At 40.5% G+C, this 22,416-nt stretch overlaps 1 protein-coding gene and 1 pseudogene across 1 annotated transcript in view; one reads left to right on the top strand and one right to left on the bottom strand.

Moving 5' to 3' along the window:
- ARSB (arylsulfatase B) overlaps positions 1–22,416 on the top strand; it is a 175,612-nt gene that overhangs the window by 73,023 nt on the left and 80,173 nt on the right. The window contains exon 5 of the mRNA XM_029217193.1: positions 8,131–8,374. Within this exon, the coding sequence (XP_029073026.1) occupies positions 8,131–8,374 (244 nt within the window). The remainder of the gene's footprint in view (positions 1–8,130; positions 8,375–22,416) is intronic.
- LOC114892366 lies at positions 3,859–4,470 on the bottom strand (annotated as a pseudogene).

Below are 22,416 nucleotides of genomic sequence, written 5' to 3'. Positions count from 1 at the left end.
TAGTCATCGTTCAGCTCAAGTTTTCCTTAAGTTCAGAGTGGTTCTTAAGAGTACAGTTAATTTAGTATTTAATTAAGAAGCTTGACACAGGGGCTTCCCTGGTGGCGCAGTGGTTGAGAGTCCGCCTGCCAGTGCAGGGGACGCGGGTTCGTGCCCCGGTCTGGGAGGATCTCACATGCTGCGTAGCGGCTGGGCCCGTGAGCCATGGCCGCTGAGCCTGCGCGTCCAGAGCCTGTGCTCCACAACGGGAGAGGCCACAACAGTCAGGCCCTTGAGCCTCCTGCACCTCGTGCCTGGGTTCTCCTCTCTCTGATGGTGGTTGGCTCTACCCCGTCATTCTGGTTACAGCTTCTCTGAGAGGCCTAGTCACCAGTTACCACGAGTAGAGAGATCCTACCTCTTTTTCTACTCACTCCATGTGAAAGGACCTTGTCTGTCTTATTTTCTGCCATATTCTGCCATTTCCCCAAAGCTAGAGTGGTCCATGGGCCATGAAATCCAGAAAGATTTGTTACAGGGGTGAGTGAGGACTCTCTTCCCATCCAGGACTGTGCTTCCTCAAATGCTCTCCAACAACCCCTTTGACTTTGGGTAACTGATCCAGATTGGACAAACAATTCTGGTATTTGTGGGTTGGATTTGTTTAAATCCTCATGGGGTTCCAGGAGTGCCTCTTGCCAATATCCTGTAAAATAAGCAGCATCTGTGTGCAGAACAGCTTCCTAAAAGTTAAGGTCATGGGGTGGCTGGATGAAGGCTCAGAAAACCCTCTGCAGTAATCAGAGTTAATTTTTAGTGTCTTCAGTCTCCATTTTTGGTGGCCTTTTCTCCATTCACTTATTTGTTCTCCCCTCTCCACCCTCAGATCTCGAGCCTTCCTCTTTGGCAGGTCCTGTGCTAGGTCTTGGGGAATGCAAAGAAGAATGAGACATTGTTCTTGTCCTGGAGAGCCAGAGTTCTCAGGGAAGACAAACCACGAATAACTGATCAACACCATACAGAGATAAGTGTGATAGAAAAGTATAAAGTGCAGGAGGACAGTGAAGAGACAGAGGTTGTCTGGGGGGAGTAAATTAAAAACAGCAGTGTGACATTATTAAGTCGAGCAGGAAAGATGGGGAGGGCATTTTAGGCAAAGGAGCCAACCTGTACCCAGGCAACGTCCGCATGTTGTAGTCTAACAACAAGAAGTAAGTTCTCTGTGACTGAAGCACAGTGCATGCTTTGTGGGGAAGGGCAGGAGCTGATGCCCCAGAAGTAGTTTGGAGCCACATATGAAGGATTCCATGTGTTGGACTGAAGTTTGAACTTTTTCCTGATTAGGAAGCAGTTAGAGGTCTTTAAACATGCTTGTGGCCTGATTGGTTTGGGCTTCACAAAGATGCCTCTGATAGCAACGTGAAACATTCCGTATGTTACCCCAGGTGTCCAGGTGAGACCCGTGCTGGACCCAAGGCAACGGGGCTGGAGAAGGGGGAGGTGGATTGGAAATCCATTTTCATGATCAACTTGGCAGAAGTGAATGTGTTGAATGTAGAGCAAGAGGGAAAGAGAAGAACATCAGATTGTAAATTGAATGTCTGGGTAGATATGTTTTCTAGAATCTTTCATTAGGAGAAGATTGAATTTACCTAATCCTTTAGATGACTACTAAGACGTACATTAACTCTCCAAATTGCTTTAAGTAAAAAATTCGTCTAAAAGAATCAACCATGAGTAACAGGTCCTTTATCGGACAAAGAGTCTTCTTGGTCTCTGAAATCCTGTTGTCTGCTCATCTGTCACACTCCCGTGGGTGGCCTGTTCAGAGGGAAGTCCAGGCCCTGGTGCAAGGCTGCTGGAGCCTTCCTTGCTTTTCTCTCCAGGATCCCCATGTCAGAGTGAGGAGCTGTCCTGGATAAGCCAGGGTTGAAGGATCCATGGGGGCAGCAAGGTGGAGATATACACTGATGCTTCAGGGCAGCCTTCTAAAGCCAAGCCACAGCATTACCCTGTTTGGGGAGTAGTCCTAAAACCTAATGCTGTTGTCATGGTTCCATCTTAATTTTTATCAGCTGGATGCGAATGAGGCTTCACTGTCATATACTTAATGTGTTTGTTCGGATCTTTGGCTAACCAGTGTTTTTCATGACTTTTTGACAGCTATTTTTGTTCAATAATGAATAATAAAGTGAGATTTACCATCTGTAGATGACGTTTGTTTTATTTTGACATTTATTTTCTATACGGCAAAGATTTTATAATTAGGTTTTCCCCCTTCCAAAAACATTGCTGAAAAATGATTTCCCCCCCAGAAATGTTTCATAGCTTCCTTTACTAGTTGGAGTCATCTTATTTTTTTTCTTTTTTTTTTCGGAAACCAATTGAACTTGTATTGACACCAACTACATGTCTCTCCTCAGTAGCTTATGGGAATGGATAAATTGGCTTGACCCAAGGTAACACGGATTGGACTTAGCAATGTTACTTTTAAATAAAACCAACCCTGTTTTCCCCCCTAAGGTGGCTTAGAGTTCATAATGGTCACAAACTAATACTACAGATAAAACATTGAAAAATTTGACCCAAGCCTTTGCTATCCTCCCACACTTGAAAGGTACCTGATGAACACCAATCTCCCAATCCTAGCATCACTAGCTTACAAACCTTAGGGTTAAAAACTCCCTTCTCATTTACCTAGTGTTCGATTTCCATCAGTTTCGATATACACTAGTGTAAATACCATGACTATTTTGCATGAAGGTAAGTATTCTACAGATCCCAGAGTCATAGGATTGAATCAGGAACTCCCACCTTTTATGTGAACTTCAGTGGTACTATGGAGGCCAAGGCAATTTAATTTAGGTTAACCAGGATTTGTTTCAATTTGTAAGAGAAACATCTTGCAACAGGTTTTTTCAATTCTCTTAAAAAAATGGTGGCATTCCTTTACTTTTTGCCTTTTGGAAGCAGCAGTTACATAAGTGGAATAGTAGATTAAGTCTAAAAATGTGGGCCCTAGTCAACTTTCATTATTTTTCTGTATATGATCATGATAAAGGATCACGACATCCTTCACATTTCCAAGGAAAACCCAATTTAAAGTTTGGGTTTCGCGCCAAACTCCATGAAACAGCCACTTTAGAGTAAACCAGCAGAGCATTGCATCACCCCAGTAAAGCTGTAGATTTTATCACATGCACCAACAAATCTACATGGCTCGTTTCTGCACTCCTCTTTTAAAGAATTTTACACCTATTGTACCAAATGGCATTTTTAAAAAATTAATTTATTTTATTTTTTTGGCTGCATTGGGTCCTCATTGCTGCACACGGGCTTTCTCTAGTTGCGGTGAGCGCGGGCTACTCCTCGTTGCGGTGCATGGGCTTCTCATTGAGGTGGCTTCTCTTGTTACAGAGCACCGGCTCTAGGCATGCAGGCTCAGTAGTTGTGGTACGCGGGCTCAGTAGTTGTGGCTCGCAGGCTCTAGAGCGCAGGCTCAGTAGTTGTGGTGCACAGGCTTAGTTGCTCCGTGGCATGTGGGATCTTCCCGGACCAGGGCTCGAACCCATGTCCCCTGCATTGGCAGGTGGATTCTTAACCACTGCACCACCAGGGAATCCCCCAAACAGCATTTTAAACACGGACATATCAACTCCCTAATAAAGCAAAAACAAAGGCATTTCCCTTACTAGAAACAAGATACACCATCACTTAAAGTCTTCAAATATTATTGCACTTTAACTTTCAGGATTTGACAATGCATTCAATGAACAATCTGCACACAACTAGTTTTAACAGACATTAAAAAACACTTTCAAGCAGACATGGATGTCCTAAACTGTTTATTAGCTAAGAATTTTACAAACATTACTTATATTAGCGGTAGCGGTGGAGCTGGAGAGTATTGCGCCTTCTCCAGGCTGCGCAGCGAGAACCACCGATCGTGTCGTGGAACTTGTGGCCCTTGCCAAGGCCGCGGCTCTTCCTGCCTGCAGATGTCAGCCCCCGCATCTCCCTGTGCTTGTGGACTGGTTTGGTGATCCACTGGGTGTCAGGGTGTCTTCTGATAGCTTTATGGAATGGATCAATGAGGATAACCTCAAAAAATTTGTACGTAGAATCTTCACCAACACAGTAAGAATTCAGGACCCTCAGGGCTCCACAGTGGCGTCCAGCTCGCTCCTCGGCAACAGACTGAAGACTTCGAGCAAACGAGCTGGTTGACACCATGGTGGACGGGCGTGCTGTAGGTGATACCCTTAGGAACTGGGCATTTTTGGCCACTGCGGCGCACACGAATCCGACATATGGCATAACCTTGCTTGGCCTTGTAGCCCAGCCTGCGCGCCTTGTTGGGCCGGGTGCGGCGGGGCGCCCGGAGCAGCGCCGAGAGCTGGTGGTACTGCCGGCAGCGCACCCTGAGCAAAAGTGCATCGCATCCGACTGCTTCCTCCTCCATAGCTCCTGGAGGTACTTGTAAGCGCGCATCTCGGCTCACCTGATGGCTGCCGCCAGACAGAAAGGCGAGTCATCTTATTTTGATTTGGAAGTTTTTTCATGTCAGCCAGGAAATGAAACCTGAACATTTTCTCTTGAAAATTAATTCTTAACAAGAACAAAAATTAACTTTTGCCCAAAGGAAAATTAGGAGAGAAAATGAAAAGAAACGTGTTTGAAATGGTGGTGGTTTCATTGTCTTTTTTTGTTTTTCTTTTTTTTTTAGCATCTTTATTGGAGTATAATTGCTTTACAATGGTGTGCTAGCTTGTGCTTTACAACAAAATGAATCAGTGATACATATACATATGTTCCGGTATCTCTTCCCTCTTGCATCTCCCTCCCTCCCACCCTCCCTATCCCACCCCTCCACGCGGTCACAAAGCACGGAGCTGATCTCCCTGTGCTATGCGGCTGCTTCCCACTAGATATCTACCTTATGTTTGGTAGTGTATATATGTCCATGCCTCTCTCTCACTTTGTCACAGCTTACCCTTCCCCCTCCCGATATCCTCAAGTCCATTCTCTAGTAGGTCTGTGTCTTTATTCCTGTTTTACCCCTAAGTTCTTCATGACATTTTTTTTCTTAAATTCCATATATATGTGTTAGTATATGGTATTTGTCTCTCTCTTTTTGACTTATTTCACTCTGTATGACAGACTCTAGGTCTTCATTGTCTTTTTGAACTTTATGTCAGACTTAAGTGAACGATATTGGAAGCCCCCTTCTCTACCTTGTTTCAAATGAGCCGATTTTATTCTTGGTTACTCTGATCAATTTTATGTCCAACTCCTTGAAATACCTGGGCAAATGCACTAGCACCAATGGACAGCAAGCACCCTATTTCTCAAAGGCCTAAGTCTGTGGATTTTTGCTGGTAAGTGGAGACCATCAGCCAGTGCCGCCTGGCCAGGTCCCTGGCAAAGCTGAATTGTCCTCTTCATGCAGTGGATTCTGCAGTTGGCTTTGTGACTGGGGAGCCCAAGAGAATGAGTTGCAGGTGTGTCAATTAACAGTCCTTTCTCCCTGGAGTGCTCTCAAAAAAATGATGGCGGAAGCCACATCGATAACAGACGATAGAATCGCTTATCATTGCTAATGGGAAAAACATCACAGAAGCTAATGCAAAAACAGTCACACGCACTGCACTGGCACCTCCCAAATAAGATGTGGAAACACCTTCCAGCTCCTACGGTAGCAGCCATGGCCAAATTCTCGTTACAGCCCAGAGTATTTTCCTTCCTGAGTCATACGTCAAGGGCCTGAGATCAGATTCCAGACCCACCCCACGCTTCTCCCCATCACCTCCACTCTTGTTTCTACCATCTTCATCATCCACCATTTTTGTACTGAGCACTAACAAATAGGTGGAACTGAAAGAGACATTATCTAATATTTCAAAGGAGTGTAATCGATCAAAAATGGAGACAACAGGCATCTTCTACAAGCCCTGAGCCAGTATCATTTATAGCAATCCAGACAGCACAGGGAAATGATCGTGCTGTCTTAGCCATTCTTGGCTTCACAGGTAGAGTGTAAACACTTATTTCCAGTGTATTTTTGTATCACATGAACAGCACCTTCTTTTAAGTTTTGATACAGTGGTTATTGGTGACTGATACTCAATGGAGTGTGAGGAATTCCCTTTGTCTAAAGATGGTGCCCCCTGTTTTGAGCGTGCAGGTCTGCTCACGTGAAATAGAATGTGTATTTAATAAACTGGCTTGGGTGACCATTTGCTTTGTCAAGAAGAGATGTGAGGTTTAAGAAAAGGTTCTTGTCTGATAACAAATGATGAGATTGACTGTCACCCACCTGTGTTAAAGAACTGTTACCTTCCTCTAATGTAGCTCAAGACCCTTCCTTCTCCCCCTCACAAGGCACAGAGAAGAACTGAAGACCTGGTGTGTTAAGGGCTTGATCAGAAGCCTCCTTGACAGTAGAGCCTTGAATATCTTACCCACCAGCATCAGAGGCTCCTCATAAGGGAATTATCATCACCTTGAGATAGCTCTCCTGCTGTATCATGGGAAGAGTGTAAACTTAGCTGAGATTGACCATGCTTATGTTTTTCATAGAGAAGTAAAGTTTTATATAGATATAAAACTCACTCTATACCAGGGACCTCAGGAGCAGGGCACCCTGGGGGCAGGAGGAGCCTGGGAGTCACACAGACATTGTTTGAATCCTAGCTTTGCCACTTATTAGTTGTTTGGCATTTTCAAGTCTCTCATGACAAAATAGTTATAATACTAGACTATTTGTATTGTTACAAATATTAGCTACCATTTATTGAGAACTTAGATTGTGCCAGGTCCCCAGCCCCAAACCATTATTATAAATGATGTCACTTAATTCTCACCATAATACATGAATGAGGTAGGAATTATTATCTCTACATTAAAGATGAGAAACTGAGGCAGTGTATTGCCCTGGGTCACACACCTAGTGAGTGGCTGGCATCATGCTTCAATTCCAGGTCTGTCAGACTCCAGAGTCTGTGATAATGTGAAATTAAAAGAGTGTCTGGTGCAGAGTGGGTGCTTAACAAATGCTGGTTCTTTTTCCTTCCATGAGCATCCTTTGGCTTTGATAGAGCTTGATTTCTGTGTTAGATTTCTTTATACATAATGTTCTATAGAGCACATCTGTCATACTGCCCTCCTGTGGTTCATTTGGATAACAGTGGCTTTTAGAAAACATTTAATCAGAGTGTAATGCACATGCAAATAAGTGATATTTAAAACATATCTCTAAAGTCACCTAAGTGTATGAGTACTTTTGGAGATAATATGATTCTACAACCTCAGTATGTAAGAAATATGACTTTTTACTTTCTACAGTCCAACTTAATTTCTAACTCTGAGCCCCACCCAGCTGGTAAGATACTGAAGTCACTTTTGTATCTTCTCTGGCTTCCCCAATGTCCTCCATTCTCTTGGCTGTCTTGGGAGAGAAACCTTCTCTTCCCTGGCATACAGTATACGATGAAGCTTTGTCCTGCCATCCTGTCAAGAAGGGAGGAATTTTTCTTGCAATTATTTTTTCCATCCAACTGTTCTGTGTACAGAGACACTTAACCCACTGGGGAAGTCTTCAACTTTCACTCTTAAGAGTTCAGATCACCAGGGAGTCAAATGTTGATTCTGTTACCAGTTTAAATGTTAGAAAAATTTTCCAGGAAGAAAACAAAAAGGTTCGCTATCCCCACTAATTAGGAGCCTTAGGTTCCTAAGTGAAACTTATTCAGAGGTGTCTTTTCATGTACGGGGAGGGGCTCCACCTACCTGGGTTCATTCTCCTGTGTTACACAAAGTTGCATGCATGCATTTGAATCCTAGTCATTGCTCAGCACAGGGCTCTATCCCAAGCAGTTCCCCTCAGGGGCCTTCCTTGTTTTTCAGTGGCCCTCTCCATGGAGGATTTAAAGGTCTAGTGTCAGACATGTGCCGTGCTGAGCCCTGGTTATGCCCTGGGATGGAGGGTTGTGTTAGGTGGGAGGAGGGTAGCTGCTATGGGAGAGGGGAAAGAGGAATCTTCTTTCTTAGTTCCTAAGCACCATTTAATAATAACATGCATCCAAGTCTTTTGTTCTTAAATATATCTAATAGTTAGCCTTGTCCTCATGCCATGACCTAATTGTGTTTCAGATAACGGTGGGCAGACATTGGCAGGGGGCAATAACTGGCCCCTTCGAGGAAGAAAGTGGAGCCTGTGGGAAGGAGGCGTGCGAGGGGTGGGCTTTGTGGCCGGCCCCTTGCTGAAACGGAGGGGCGTGAAGAACCGGGAGCTCATCCACATTTCCGACTGGCTTCCGACCCTGGTGAAGCTGGCGGGGGGCAGCACAGAGGGCACCAAGCCTCTGGATGGCTTCGATGTGTGGAAAACCATCAGGTACCTGCCCACCTGTCTTTTTTCCCTCCCAGGACAGAAGCTCTAAGAACAGCTTGACTTGATTGAGAGGGATCGCTTTTGCATGAATACGATAGTTCAGCTTGCAAATAGATGATTGAAAAAGAAGAACTGCCTTTAGAAATACTGTAATTATATATGTATATATTTTTAAGTTCTGGATTTGAGATTGGGGGGCCTGTGTTTTCTATGAGGAGCAAGATAGTCCTCTGTGGCTCACCCTCCATGAGAGGTCTTTAAAGTGGAAGCTGTGCTAAGAAGTAGGATAGGGTATTGTTTGCTTTCTGCAGAGGGTCAGGGGACCTGCCCTGTTGCCTGCTAGGAGAATGGAGGACCAAGCAGGGGGAACAGCTGGAATTTGAGTGGGGGAGCAGCTGTATACCCTTATTACACAATAAGTACCTAATGAGCACCTACTATGTACCAAGCTCTGTTCTAGGTGTGGAGGAACTAGGAATGAACAAGACAGGCACCATCCTGGCTCTCACAGAGCTTATATTCTAGCTGGGGAGTCGGGGGGGCGGGGGGGGGGGTAGGAATAAACAAGTAAACCCATAAATAAGTAGATGACGTCCCATAATGATCTGCACTAGGAAGGCAGTAAAAGAGTGTGTTGTGATACCGAGAGCTGGCAGATGGGCAGGAGGTACACAATCTGGGGAGCAGAAGGCAGACTCAGCTTTGGAAATGGTGGCAGGGCCTTCCTGTTTAGCCACCACCATGCCGAACAACGGCCCCCAAAGTGGGGAGGTGTACACACCTGCAAGGGTGCAGGAAGAAAACTTGAGAACTTGTATTTGTAGTTAATTTTATCTCATCTTTTTTAAGTATATATTTTATAAGGTATATAATGTATTAGTAGATTAGTACATATATCCAGCTGATAAACAAATATAAATGTACATATACTGGAGGTATTGTTTCTACTGATGGAGTGACAATGTCTAGTGTAATAGTTTTAAACCTCTGTTGGGTGTTACAGCAAGGGGTAGTGGCTGATTGACTGGTCCCCTAGTGACCAGGGGAAAATGACCTCCTCTGTTTACAGTTTGGATTTTCCCCTTAGATATAAGTGAAATTAAATAATTGAACTAGAGAATGGCCATTTTTATTTATTTATTATTTTTCTCTTGCTTTTTTGTTCAGAAAGCTTTTTTCTCAGCTTGAAACCTGCTAAACATTTATATTTTCTTCTAAGTGTTGTGGTTTGATTTTCTTCCATGTAATTCTTGAACTGTTGTGAAATGATATTTTGTTACGTGAGGTCAATATCTAAATCAGAGGAATGGGGTTTTTCTCAGATTTTTGAATCACAGAGCTCCTTGAGACTCTGAAAGCTTTGAAGTTACCAAAAAAAGTACCTAAGCATATGTACAATAATTTAGATAGAATTTATTTTTATGATGTTAGATATTGATTACACATTCTTTTCTATGTACACATAGAAAAATATGACATTCTTTGAAAACCTCTGCCTCTCACTCATTTTTAATGCAAAAATTAATACCTACTTTATGATAAAAAGGAAATAAAAATTTCCAAGCAAAGCAAAACATGAACTTCAGCTTATCGCCAACTTCCACCATGAAGGCTGTTGAAGTTTGACTTACAGAAGCAGGAGAAAGTTTTGAGTGTTTTGATATGATAACATATGTGTCAGGCTTGCCATCCAATCTGTTTTGAGTTTTTTGTTTTGTTTCGTTTTGGTGGCAAAAAAAAAGAAGCACACTTGGCTTATTGTGGCTTATAAAAGCACACATGAGCAAATGGAGCTATCGTGGCATACTTGGCCAAATGAGGGTAGGCTTGAGTTGAGAAACAGTTGAATTTATTTTGAATAATTTCCTCTGTTCCCAGATTCACTGAGGTTCTGATCTTTGACAAAGTGCAAGTCATTGATGTTCATCCATATCACCAATTTTCGACTATAGACCCACATTTCAATCTTAAAATTATCTTTGTCGGAAGTAACGTTTAGGAGTTTGGCACTTGCTTCTGCCTGCCGAGGAATTGGAAGAAGTTTTGCCACCCTTAATTCCAGATTGCAGAAGGTCTTTCCTCAGTGTCAGAGGCATGCTGAACTCCTAGTGACCCATCTTGAATAGAACAGGAGCTCTGCATCCTTCAGCAGCAGACATAATGTTGACTGCAGGGCTGTAACTAGAATATTACAACCAAAACTATTGTCCAAGTACGTGAAACCATGAGAGAGTGGCTTTCCTTTTCTATTTGAAAAAAGTAAAATTTCTGCCCAATGTCTCATCAAGCATTTCAAGACTTTCCTCTGGAAATTCAGCAAATTTCTGTTTAGTAAGTGAAGAACTGCTCTCATTCTGCTCCATTTTCCTGATAAAAGATCCTGAAAGCAATGATTCAGCCCCCACTGTCCCGATGAAGTTGATGCTTCTCACAACACTAGGCAAGCGTTCATTCAGTACCAGCGGCAGAGCATTTGGCACCCTTGCCGGCCGATGCAGAAAGCAACCAGTCACATTGACGTCAGGAGCTTCTCTTCCAAAGCAGTAAAAACAAATGGACAGCCAAATGTCAGAGATTCTCAGTCAATGTCCAGAGTTCTCGACCTTTTTTTCAGTAAGATATTTACTTGGAAATACCATTTTCAAGATGATGGTAGTTTCTGAACATTTCAAAAAGGTCTCATGAAATAGGAATGCCAGTAATGGCAGTAACAGAGTTGGCTATGCTGAGAGCATCTGTTTCACTAGCTGCGTAGTTATCAATTCCTCTTAGGTCTGCTCCAAAATATTAAATTTTAGAAGAAATAGCCATTCTGGAGTGGGTGACGTTCTTTGCAATCTGAGTTCCTTGACTGCTTCAGTTTTTCATCTGTTCGAAGCCATAGAACATGTTTGTCAATTCTAGGGAACATCGCTTCTCCAAGTTCTTTCTGATTCTGTATGGTTTCTCTGCTTTTCAACTTCATAAGCAGCCTATAGGTTGTTTCAAGACACTTCAAAGGATTTTTAAACTTACTTTATATTTCATTAAATTTATATAACCAAAGCAGAACCGCTAATCATAATGGTAGGAATGTTTTTCCTTTCTAATCAATGGGAAACTCTTCTAGATGTTATAACATCACAGTGGGGACTTCCCTGGTGGCCCAGTGGTTAAAAGTCCACCTGCCAATGCAGGGCATACAGGTTCGAGACCTGGTCCGGGAAGATTCCACATGCCGCGGAGCAACTAAACCCATGCACCACAACTACTGAGCCTGCACTCTAGAGCCCGCGAGCCACAACTACTGAGTTTGTGTGCCACAACTACTGAAGCTCACGTGCCTAGAGCCCATGCTTCACAAAAAGTGAAGCCACCACAATGAGAAGCCCACACACTGCAACGAAGAGTAGCCCCCGCTTGCCGCAACTAGAGAAAGACCGGGTACAGCAACGAAGACCCAACACAGCCAAAAATTAATTAATTAATTAAAAAAAAACATGACAGTGGTGACAATCGAATATTACCTGATGATGTGAAATATCTTAAAAACTTAGTATGAAACTATAAAGACTTTCCCCACCTATGGTTTCAGTGTCAAGAGGAATTTTGAAGGGAAGATAAGTCACTTTTCACCCCATTTTCACAAATACCGTGAAACCCAATGAAGTATAATTCTTTCTCTTTTTTGCGGTACGCGGGCCTCTCACTGTTGTGGCCTCTCCCGTGCGGAGCACAGGCTCCGGACACGCAGGCTCAGCGGCCATGGCTCATGGGCCCAGCCACTCCACAGCATGTGGGATCTTCCCAGACCGGGACATGAACCCTTGTCCCCTGTATCGGCAGGCGGACTCTCAACCACTGCGCCAGCAGGGAAGCCCTGAAGTATAATTCTTAATGAGCCAAAGTTTAAGAACCTCTGAACTAAAATGATACTTTATTTCAAATATTACCAAGACAGCCCAGACTGATTTTTGAGTAATTATTATTGAATAATAATTTCATTATTATTATTATTAAATATTTCCTTTTTCACTGATTTTTAGTACCACTTTATGTTCTAAGTTCTTATTAGCGCTATGATCTGTCTTGGTGCCATCTATTTTAGTCCACTGGCTTAGCTGTTCTTGTGTTAGCACCTCACTGTTGTAATCTGTTATAAACATACCTTTTAGAGTATATTTAAATACCTGGCAGAAATAGCTATTCACCTCCCCATTGTATTTCCTTTACGAAATTTTCTTGACAAGTCCCACTTTTTAATTTTTTCTGATGAACTCTGGGATTATTTCATTAAAAGAAAAGCTTCTTAAAAATTAAATGAGATTAACCATGAAAATTAATTTGGGAAGAATGGAGACATTTAGTCTTCTCACCTGGACACTTGAAGTTGCCCTCTGCTTGCTGATGTTCTTTTCATTGTTGTTTTTTTTTTTTTCTTAATTATTTTTTCTCTACATATTTCATTTTGGATAGATTCTGTCAGTATGCCTTCAAGATTAATTTTTTCTCAATTCCTAATGTTCTGTTAATTCCATCCAGTATATTTTTCTTTTTTTAATCTATTTTTAAATGTGATAAAATACACATAACAAATTTTACTATCTTAGCCATTTTAAGTGTACAGTTCAGTAGTGTTAAGTGTATTCACATTGTTGTATAACTAATCTCCAGAAACTTTTATATCTTGCAAAACTAAAACTCTATATTTATTAAACAACAGCTCTCTACTTCCCCCTCCCCCCAGCCCTTGACAACCACCCTTCTACTTTCTGTCCCTATAAATTTGAGTACTGCAGATACCTCATACAAGTGAAATCCTACAGTATTTGTCTTTTTATGACTGGCTTATTTCATTTACCATAGTATCCTCAAGGTTCATTCATGTAGCATGTATCAGAATTTCCTTCCTTTTTTAAGGCTGATTAATATTCCATTTATGTGTATACCACATTTTGTTTATCCATTCATCCATTGTTGGACAGTTGTGTGGTTTCCACCTTTGACTATTGTGAATAATGCTGCTATGAACATAGGTGTACAAAACTCTCTTTGAGACCCTGCTTTCTATTCTTTGAGTTATATACCTAGAAGTGGAATTGCTGCATCGTATGGTAATTCTATTTCTAATTTTTTGAAGAACTGCTGTACTGTTTTGCATAGTGGCTGTACCGTTTTATATTCTCACCAACAATGTGCAAGAGTTCCAGTTTCTCTTTATCCTCACCAGCACTGATTCTTTCCTTCCCTTTAAAAAAAAATTGATAGTAGCCATTCTAATGGATGTGAAGTGATACCTCATTGTGGTTTTGATTTGCATTTCCCGTGTATTTAGTGATGTTGAGCATCTTTTCATGTGTTCGCAGGCCATTTGTGTACCTTCGTTGGAGAAATATCTACTTGAGTCCTTCATCCATTTTCTTTTCTTTTCTTTTTTTTTTAACACCTTCATTGGAGTATAATTGCTTTACAATGGTGTGTTAGTTTCTGCTTTATAACGAAGTGAATCAGTTATACATAAACATATGTCCCCATATCTCTTCCCTCTTGCGTCTCCCTCCCTCCCACCCTCCCTATCCCACCCCTCTAGGTGGTCACAAAGTACCGAGCTGATCTCCCTGTGCTATGTGGCTGCTTCCCCTAGCTATCTATTTTACGTTTGGTAGTGTATATATGTCCATGCCACTCTCTCACTTTGTCCCAGCTTACCCTTCCCCCTCCCCGTATCCTCAAGTCCTTTCTCTAGTAGGTCTGTGTCTTTATTCCCATCTTGCCTCTAGGTTCTTCATGACCTTTTTATTTTTCTTTTTTCTTTTTCTTCTTAGATTCCATATATATGTGTTAGCATACGGCATTTGTCTTTCTCTTTCTGACTTACTTCACTCTGTATGACAGACTCTAGGTCCATCCACCTCATTATAAATAGCTCAATTTCGTTTCTTTTTATGGCTGAGTAATATTCCATTGTATATATGTGCCACATCTTCTTTATCCATTCATCCGATGATGGGCACCTAGGTTGTCTCCATCTCCGGGCTATCATAAATAGAGCTGCAATGAACATTTTGGTACATGACTCTTTTTGAATTATGGTTTTCTCAGGGTCTATGCCCAGTAGTGGGATTGCTGGGTCATATGGTAGTTCTATTTGTAGTTTTTTAAGGAACCTCCATACTGTTCTCCATAGTGGCTGTACCAATTCACATTCCCACCAGCAGTGCAACAGTGTTCCCTTTTCTCCACACCCTCTCCAGCATTTATTGTTTCTAGATTTTTTGTTGATGGCCATTCTGACTGGTGTGAGGTGATATCTCATTGTAGTTTTGATTTGCATCTCTCTAATGTTTAATGATGTTGAGCATTCTTTCATGTGTTTGTTGGCAGTCTGTATATCTTCTTTGGAGAGATGTCTATTTAGGTCTTCTGCCCATTTTTGGATTGGGTTGTTTGTTTTTTTGTTATTGAGCTGCATGAGCTGCTTATAAATTTTGGAGATTAATCCTTTGTCAGTTGCTTCATTTGCAAATATTTTCTCCCATTCTGAGGGTTGTCTTATCATCTTGTTTATGGTTTCCTTTGCTGTGCAAAAGCCTTGAAGTTTCATTAGGTCCCATTTGTTTATTTTTGTTTTTATTTCCATTTCTCTAGGAGATGGGTCAAAAAGGATCTTGCTGTGATTTATGTCATAGTGTGTTCTGCCTATGTTTTCCTCTAAGAGTTTGATAGTTTCTGGCCTTACATTTAGGTCTTTAATCCATTTTGAGCTTATTTTTGTGTGTGGTGTTAGAGAAGAATCAACATTGTGAAAATGACTCTACTACCCAAAGCAATCTACAGATTCAGTGCAATCCCTATCAAACTACCACTGGCATTTTTCACAGAACTGGAACAAAAAATTTCACAATTTATATGGAAACACAAAAGACCCCGAATAGCCAAAGCAATCTTGAGAACAAAAAACGGAGCTGGAGGAATCAGACTCCCTGACTTCAGACTATACTACAAAGCTGCAGTAATCAAGACAGTATGGTAGTGGCACAAAAAACAGAAATATAGATCAATGGAACAGGATAGAAAGCCCAGAGATAAACCCATGCACATATGGTCACCTTATCTTTGATAAAGGAGGCAGGAATGTACAGTGGAGAAAGGACAGCCTCTTCAATAAGTGGTGCTGGGAAAGCTGGACAGCTACATGTAAAAGAATGAGATTAGATCACTCTGTAACACCATACACAAAAATAAGCTCAAAATGGATTAAAGACCTAAATGTAAGGCCAGACACTATCAAACTCTTAGAGGAAAACATAGGCAGAACACTCTATGACATAAACCACAGTTTTATTTTTAGTTCTATTGTTTCTACTTTGTCAGAGCATATAATATATAATGCTGTTCTTCTATCCTTGTCCACAAGTTTGTTTTTGTCAGATCTATAATAATATATTCTGTGCTAACCACTTGTCCATTTCTAAAGTGTTCTCAATTAGCTCTTAGTTGGAGGAATTCATTCTTTAATAGACTTCTGAGGATTCTTTGGATTTTTGCCCGTATATTAAAACCATTCCTACAATTTTGATAATAGCAAAGCAGTTCAACTGATATAAAATCCTTGTCTCATACTTTCCCTTCCTTGAGTTTCTAGAAAATGTTACACCACTGTATACTTGTTTTGTATGTTGCTGTTGATAAATTTAATGTTACCCTGATCTTCTTTCTTTTTTTTTTATACATTTATTTACTTTATTTATTTATTTTTGGCTGCGTTGGGTCTTCATTGCTGCATGCAGGCTTTCTGTAGTTGCGGTGAGCGGGGGCTAATCTTCGTTGCACTGTGTGGGCTTCTCATTGCGGTGGCTTCTTTTGTTGCGGAACACGGGCTCTAGGTGCCTGGGCTTCAGTAGTTGTGGCACATGGGCTCAGTAGTTGTGGCTCGCAGGCTCTAGAGTGCAGGCTCAGTAGTTGTGGCACACAGGCTTAGTTGCTCCCCGGCATGTGGGATCTTCCCAGACCAGGTTTCTGGAGGTCTGAAAGATTTTTATTATCACTATTATTATTTAAAATCTAAGACTTTTTTACTAGATATGTCTCAAAAGTGACCAAACTGGGTCAGGTTCCCAGATGCACAGTAGGGTACACTCAGGCCTTTTATTTCAGAGTTTATTTTAATTATAGATTTAAATTGACATTCTATTGTGTTTCTTTTTCAGGGACTCCAATTACAGATATTATTAAACCTTGTTTGCATATCTTTTGCTTCTTTCAGTTCCTTTCTGATCATTTTTACTTCTTTTTTTCCCTTATTTTGAATTAATTAGCTTTTCTCTTTTCATTTTCATTCGCTATATGCTTTCATATACTTTTAGTTATATATAATGGCCCTTCATTTCTGAGATTTTGTTTTTTCTTTCAGTTTCTTCCCCTAGTTTGGTGTCTGAGTTTTTAAATGTTTAATTCATGGTAACTTTTTTTAATATCAGCATTTGCTGATTTAGTTATATTTAATTCATGTTGAAATATTATGTAAATGTTTTCTTCTGCTTTGTGACTTTTTTTCCATATGGGAGAATATTTTCATTTGTCAAAATTTTGAATTCTCATTTGCTATTTTAAAAAATTTCTATGGTAATTTTGTTTAGATGCTGAGCTCTTTTTGTCATGTTTATGTATGTTAGCTTTTCCTGGACTCACAATAGCAGGTAATCTGTGGGGGTGGGATTTGGATAGTTTAATTTATTTCTTAGTTCAAGAGCCCCTTCTTATATTGCTCCAGTGAAGTACAGTTTCTTTAGTAAATGCTGCCACTTTCTTTCTGGTCCACCTTCTTATGATTCTATGATAGATACTATGTCATTATGGGAGGACCATGATCTTTTGCCTCTGCCTCCTTTCCCTTTACCATCCATCTTCCAGAAGACACCTGTTCTTCAACTGCCTCTCTCAGAATTGGCACCTGTCCGGGACTGCCACTCTGATCCTGCACATTTTCCAAGCCACTTCCTTATGACTCCCCGGTAGCCAGTCATCCAGTCCACCAGGCACCAGATCTTTGGTCACTCAGGGTGGGGCCCTCTTTCTGGGTTTATTTAATCAGATATGATCTAAGTCCCTTCCCCTCTTGTACCCTGCACCCTTTTTGGCATGATCCCAGCCTGACTCTTCCCTAGGGTGGGCACTGGCACTGACCCTTCAGGTCTTAGATGGTTATTTCCTCATGTCCATCCAGGTTTAAATATGTTCTCTCTCGCGCTTATGTTGTAGGCTTGGGTGTTGGGTGACTTTACTTTCTTTCCTTTTCAGTACATTTTTTTAAGGGAAGCGGGTGGAGAGATTCAAATGTAGATGGCCACCATTATTCTATGGAAATCTGGAAATTCACATGTTCTTCAGCTTTTGCTCCAGTGTAAGAAAAACAGCACTAGAAACTGGAGATGGAGCATTATAAAAATGGCTTATGAAATAAAGATGGTATGGAACACCAACCAGTAGCCCTGCATTCAAAGTCTATTTGTGTAGTCACTGCAGTCAAGTAGATATACATATATATATATATTTTTAAGTTAAAGCAAAATGTTTCCTACTGTATAGCACAGGGAATTATACACAATATTTTGTAATAACCTGAACTGGAATATATATATATATATATATATATATATATATATATATATATATATATGACTGAATCACTGTGCTGTATACCTGAAACTAACATGATATTGTAAATCAACTATACTTCAATTTAAAAAAAAAGGAAAAAACTGTTTAAGGAATGATGTTATTTTTTTGATTCCCTACTTTACCCTTGTTGACAAAAGAGCTTCTACACTATGTTCATAGTTATGTAGTGCTCTGAGTGTTGTTTCAGACATTTTCTGTCTGGCTGCATCACATTCTCGAATGTGACACATCTGTCTAGTTTGTTGTCTGGAGGGACATAGAGAAGGAAGAAACTGGCAGTGAGAGAGGAAAGGCATGATGGGCTACCTCTGGAAGATAGCTAAGAGGAGATCACTGCCCACTTTTGGTTTAGTGCGGCTCCTGAGTTCTATAGCTAGAGGTAGACAAAGTGAATCCATCTTTTTCGATTTTCTTTCGGACTGGGTTTTGATTCTTATGTTAGAATCCAAGAATATGTAGTTAATCTCTTCAGCATTGACATTAGTGAAAATCCCCTCAAGACTTTGGCATCTAGTCTTCTCTTCAGTTTCCAACACTGTTGCCAGTTTTCATCTTTTTGTAATTCTTCACAGATATTATAATGGAAATTGGAAAAAAGGCACATTAGGTTCTGCTGATTTGCCCTGATACTAACCCAGAAGTTCTACCAATTATTTTTCAGTAATGAATAGGAAAAGACTGTAATAAGGGCATGATTCAGTTATTAATAATATTACGTATTTCTCAAGCAGCCTACTTTAAACATTTAATGATTCCTTAATAAAAATGTACATGAAAAATTTCTCTCCTCATATAAAACTCTTACATCAGATCAATTTACGTTACGTATTTCCTCACCAAATTTAGTCAAAAGTTTATAATTTCCATGGCTAAACACTTTATTCATGGTAATGTGTGCATGTTAAAATGGCTTTTGAAGGAGCATGGAATTCACACAAACCCAATGTCACCTTCACCGACATAACAAAGAAAATAAGTCCTGTGGGGAATTTCACTAGTGTAATGGTTGAAGATGTGAAGTCTGTGGTTAGATCTGGTTCAAATCCTGCCTGTTCCCTTTATTACTTGTATGATCTTGGGAAAGTTACTTTACAACTCTTAAGTATCAGTTTCCTCATGCGTAGAATGTAACATTAGTGTTGCCCACCTCATAGGCACTTGTGTGAAGACGTACTGAAAGAATATGTATGAGACACTTAGCACAGTGCCTGGAACATAGTAGCAACTCAGTAGCGTGAGGGGGAGATGATAAGGATGTTGATGATGATGCTTACAAAAGGTAAACAGGGTGGATGTTGCTCTGTGGGTGTTTCTTGAATGTTTTAGTCAGTAACTTTTTTTTTTCAAAATTTCATCTCAGGAAATATTGCCATGGCTACTTCTGTTTCTAAAAATTTGATACTGCCTTCCAGGGTGTGTCTTTTTTTATGACAGATGGTCAGCAGCTAGTGGTAAAAGAAGTGCGGAGTATCAGAGTACTTCATTTATTTATGGGAAATGTTTTACTGCCCCACCCTTCAACTAGTTGGAAAATGAAAGTCAAAAACTGGAAACTCTATTTATAAATGGACAGTGCTGTGATCTCAGTGTCTGAAACTGTAGACTTTTAGAAAATATTTGTAGCATATTGGAAACTAGTTACTGATCAGTGCATCCTTGCCCCCTTTTTTTAAAAAAAACTAACCCAGAAAACGTGAAATTTGGGTAAATTAAAATTGAATACTGAAATGGCATCAGAGACAATTAACTATGTATCATTTTATGTAAGTCTTTAAGAGAAGAAGATGGAGGAAAATGATTAACTCTTTTGTTAATAGAGGCATTTGAAGTGAATAGAGATATTTGTTATTTCAGCCTTAAAAATAAGCTGAACGGGGACTTCCCTGGTAGCGCAGTGGTTAAGAATCCGCCTGCCAATGCAGGGGACACGGGTTCAAGCCCTTGTACGGGAAGATCCCACATACCGCGGAGCAACCAAGCCTGTGCACCACAACTACTGAGCCTGCGCTCTAGAGCCTGTGAGCCACAACTACTGAGGCTGCATGCCACAACTACTGAAGCCCGTGCACCTACAGCCCATGCTCTGCAACAAAGAGAAGCCACCACAATGAGAAGCCCGCGCACTGCAACCAAGAGTAGCCCCCACTCGCTGTAACTAGAGAAAACCCATGCGCAGCAACGAAGACCCAATGTAGCCAAAAATAAATAATTTTTTTAAAAAAATAAGCTGAATGAATGGAAACATCATACATTTAAAAAGTTACTGAGGCCGTGTCTGCATTTGGCCAAGGAGACAGTTTAGCGTAGTGGTTAGGAGTGGGGAATTCAGGACTTTGCCTGAGTTCCAAACCCAATTCTGTCACCTGCTCAAACAGGTTATCTTGGAAGTCACTCAACTGCTCTATGCCAAGGTGTATCTACGTCATAATGTTGAGGATTAAGTGAGATAGTACATGCAAAACATTTGAAATGGTGTGTGGTACATAATAAATGCTCTCTAAATTCTAGCTACTATTATTTTAACTAGCTTGGCCAAAACAAACACTCTCCCCCCGCCCCTTATTACTCCAGTTTGGTTGTTATGAACGTGCATGAGACAAGCCCATTTCACTGGTTCAGAGGTAGGTCTCTGCATTAGGTGGTCAATGTGAACATCTTACAGTTCTTTTTTGTTGCATAATTCTTACCACCATGGTTCTTACTGCCATGACCATTAATGTATGCCAGGGCGGGTAGTGAACATTGCAGGAAGGAAGGGTCTCTGAACAGTCCCCTAGGTGCCTACGTTAACGAAGCTGATTAGAGGGCTCTGCTTCATTCCTATCAGCCTGGAGCCCAGACTTTTGCCCTAATAAAAACACCCATTACCTTTCCATAATAAAACCAGGGCATTTCATGAACTTGTGTGATTACTGAAAAATCATTTTCCATGAACATCATCAGTCATTATTTAGATATTGACATTTTGCAAGTGGAATCAACGGTCTAATGAAGAGAATATTGCTCATACAGCTAAACTATACCATATGCTTAATCCAAAAAATAGGGGAAATTCATAGATAACAGATTGTAATGTATCTTTTTTATGTGCAGTTCGTGAGTGGACTGTGTGACTTGGCTGTATTTGGCACTGATACTTTTCTAAAAAGAGACCCTCACATGGAAGAGAATATCGTAATACATCTTGGAAATTAAAGTTATAGCTACACCAGTGTATTTCATAAGGGGAACTCTTGCCAGCAAAAGGGATGGATAGGAATATTAATGTTTCATTTTATCTACATATTATTCTTGTATCTGTATCTAGGTTATAGTCTTGTATCCGTGATTATATTCTTTCCATGTTTACAGAGTCAGGATCCGAATTTTGCAGCAAAAGGTGTTGTCTTTGTTTTTAAGCTATCAGCTTATTTAGCACTTAGTATATAGCCCAAGCACTTTATATATGTTTCCCCATTTAATTCTCATAACAACACTGTATGTAGGTGTTCTTTATCCACCTTCTGCTAGAGAGAAAAACAAGGTTCAAGTTTATATAACCTTATGGAGTTGAGATGCAGACCCTGAAAGGTTATGCTCTTAAAGACAGCGCAGGGCTGCATGTGAGAGAGTGAGGCCTTTGGAATTGGTGGGAAAAACGACCATGAACTGTTGAAGCAATTGACATTGTCCACTTTCTATGCTTCAGTTGTCTGGAAATGAAACCTTGGAACAGTATGATATACGAAAGAATCATGAAATGCCACAATAATTGTAGCATTACCTGTAAATACATAGATACATATAGAAGATAAAAGTTAGCACACTATAATATAGCAATAATCAATCCCATGAACATTGTATGAGCTTCATGAGGCCACTATTCTACAAGATTGTGATGATCACAAAGTTGATATTGCTGAAAAGTGTTATGAATATAGAAAACACACTTTTTTTTTTCCCTCTAGCTCACTTTGGTACACACACCTTTGAGGAAGAAATTGGATCACCTGCTAAAAGTTCGTGTTCAAGGTACTTATACAGGGACATATAAAGGAAGTGAATGTAGGAAGTTGTCAATAGATTTCTTAAGGTATTTTCTGGCGCACTGACTTCCTTTCAAGAGGAAGTCATTATCGTTGTATGTGGACTCATTACATAAGCACCCGAAAAGCTTAGCCCCCATCTTTTGCTCTACAGAAAAAAAAAATCAAGAATTTAGAACATACAATCAAATATGGTGACCTTCTGTAACAAGGCTTGAAATTAGCAATCCTCATCCCACGCAGTGTGTTAGAATCAGCTGCATTTGTGTGTGTGTATGTTTGTTGTTGAAGTACAGTTGCTGTACAGTATTATATAAGTCACAAGTGTATACTATAGTGATTCACGATTTTTAAAGGTTA

Source organism: Monodon monoceros, unplaced genomic scaffold (assembly GCF_005190385.1).
Source record: "Monodon monoceros isolate NGI ecotype Baffin Bay Population unplaced genomic scaffold, NGI_Narwhal_1 Super_Scaffold_12, whole genome shotgun sequence".
In the NCBI taxonomy this organism is placed as follows: Eukaryota; Metazoa; Chordata; class Mammalia; order Artiodactyla; family Monodontidae; genus Monodon; species Monodon monoceros.
This window is presented reverse-complemented; position numbering and strand designations above follow the sequence as displayed.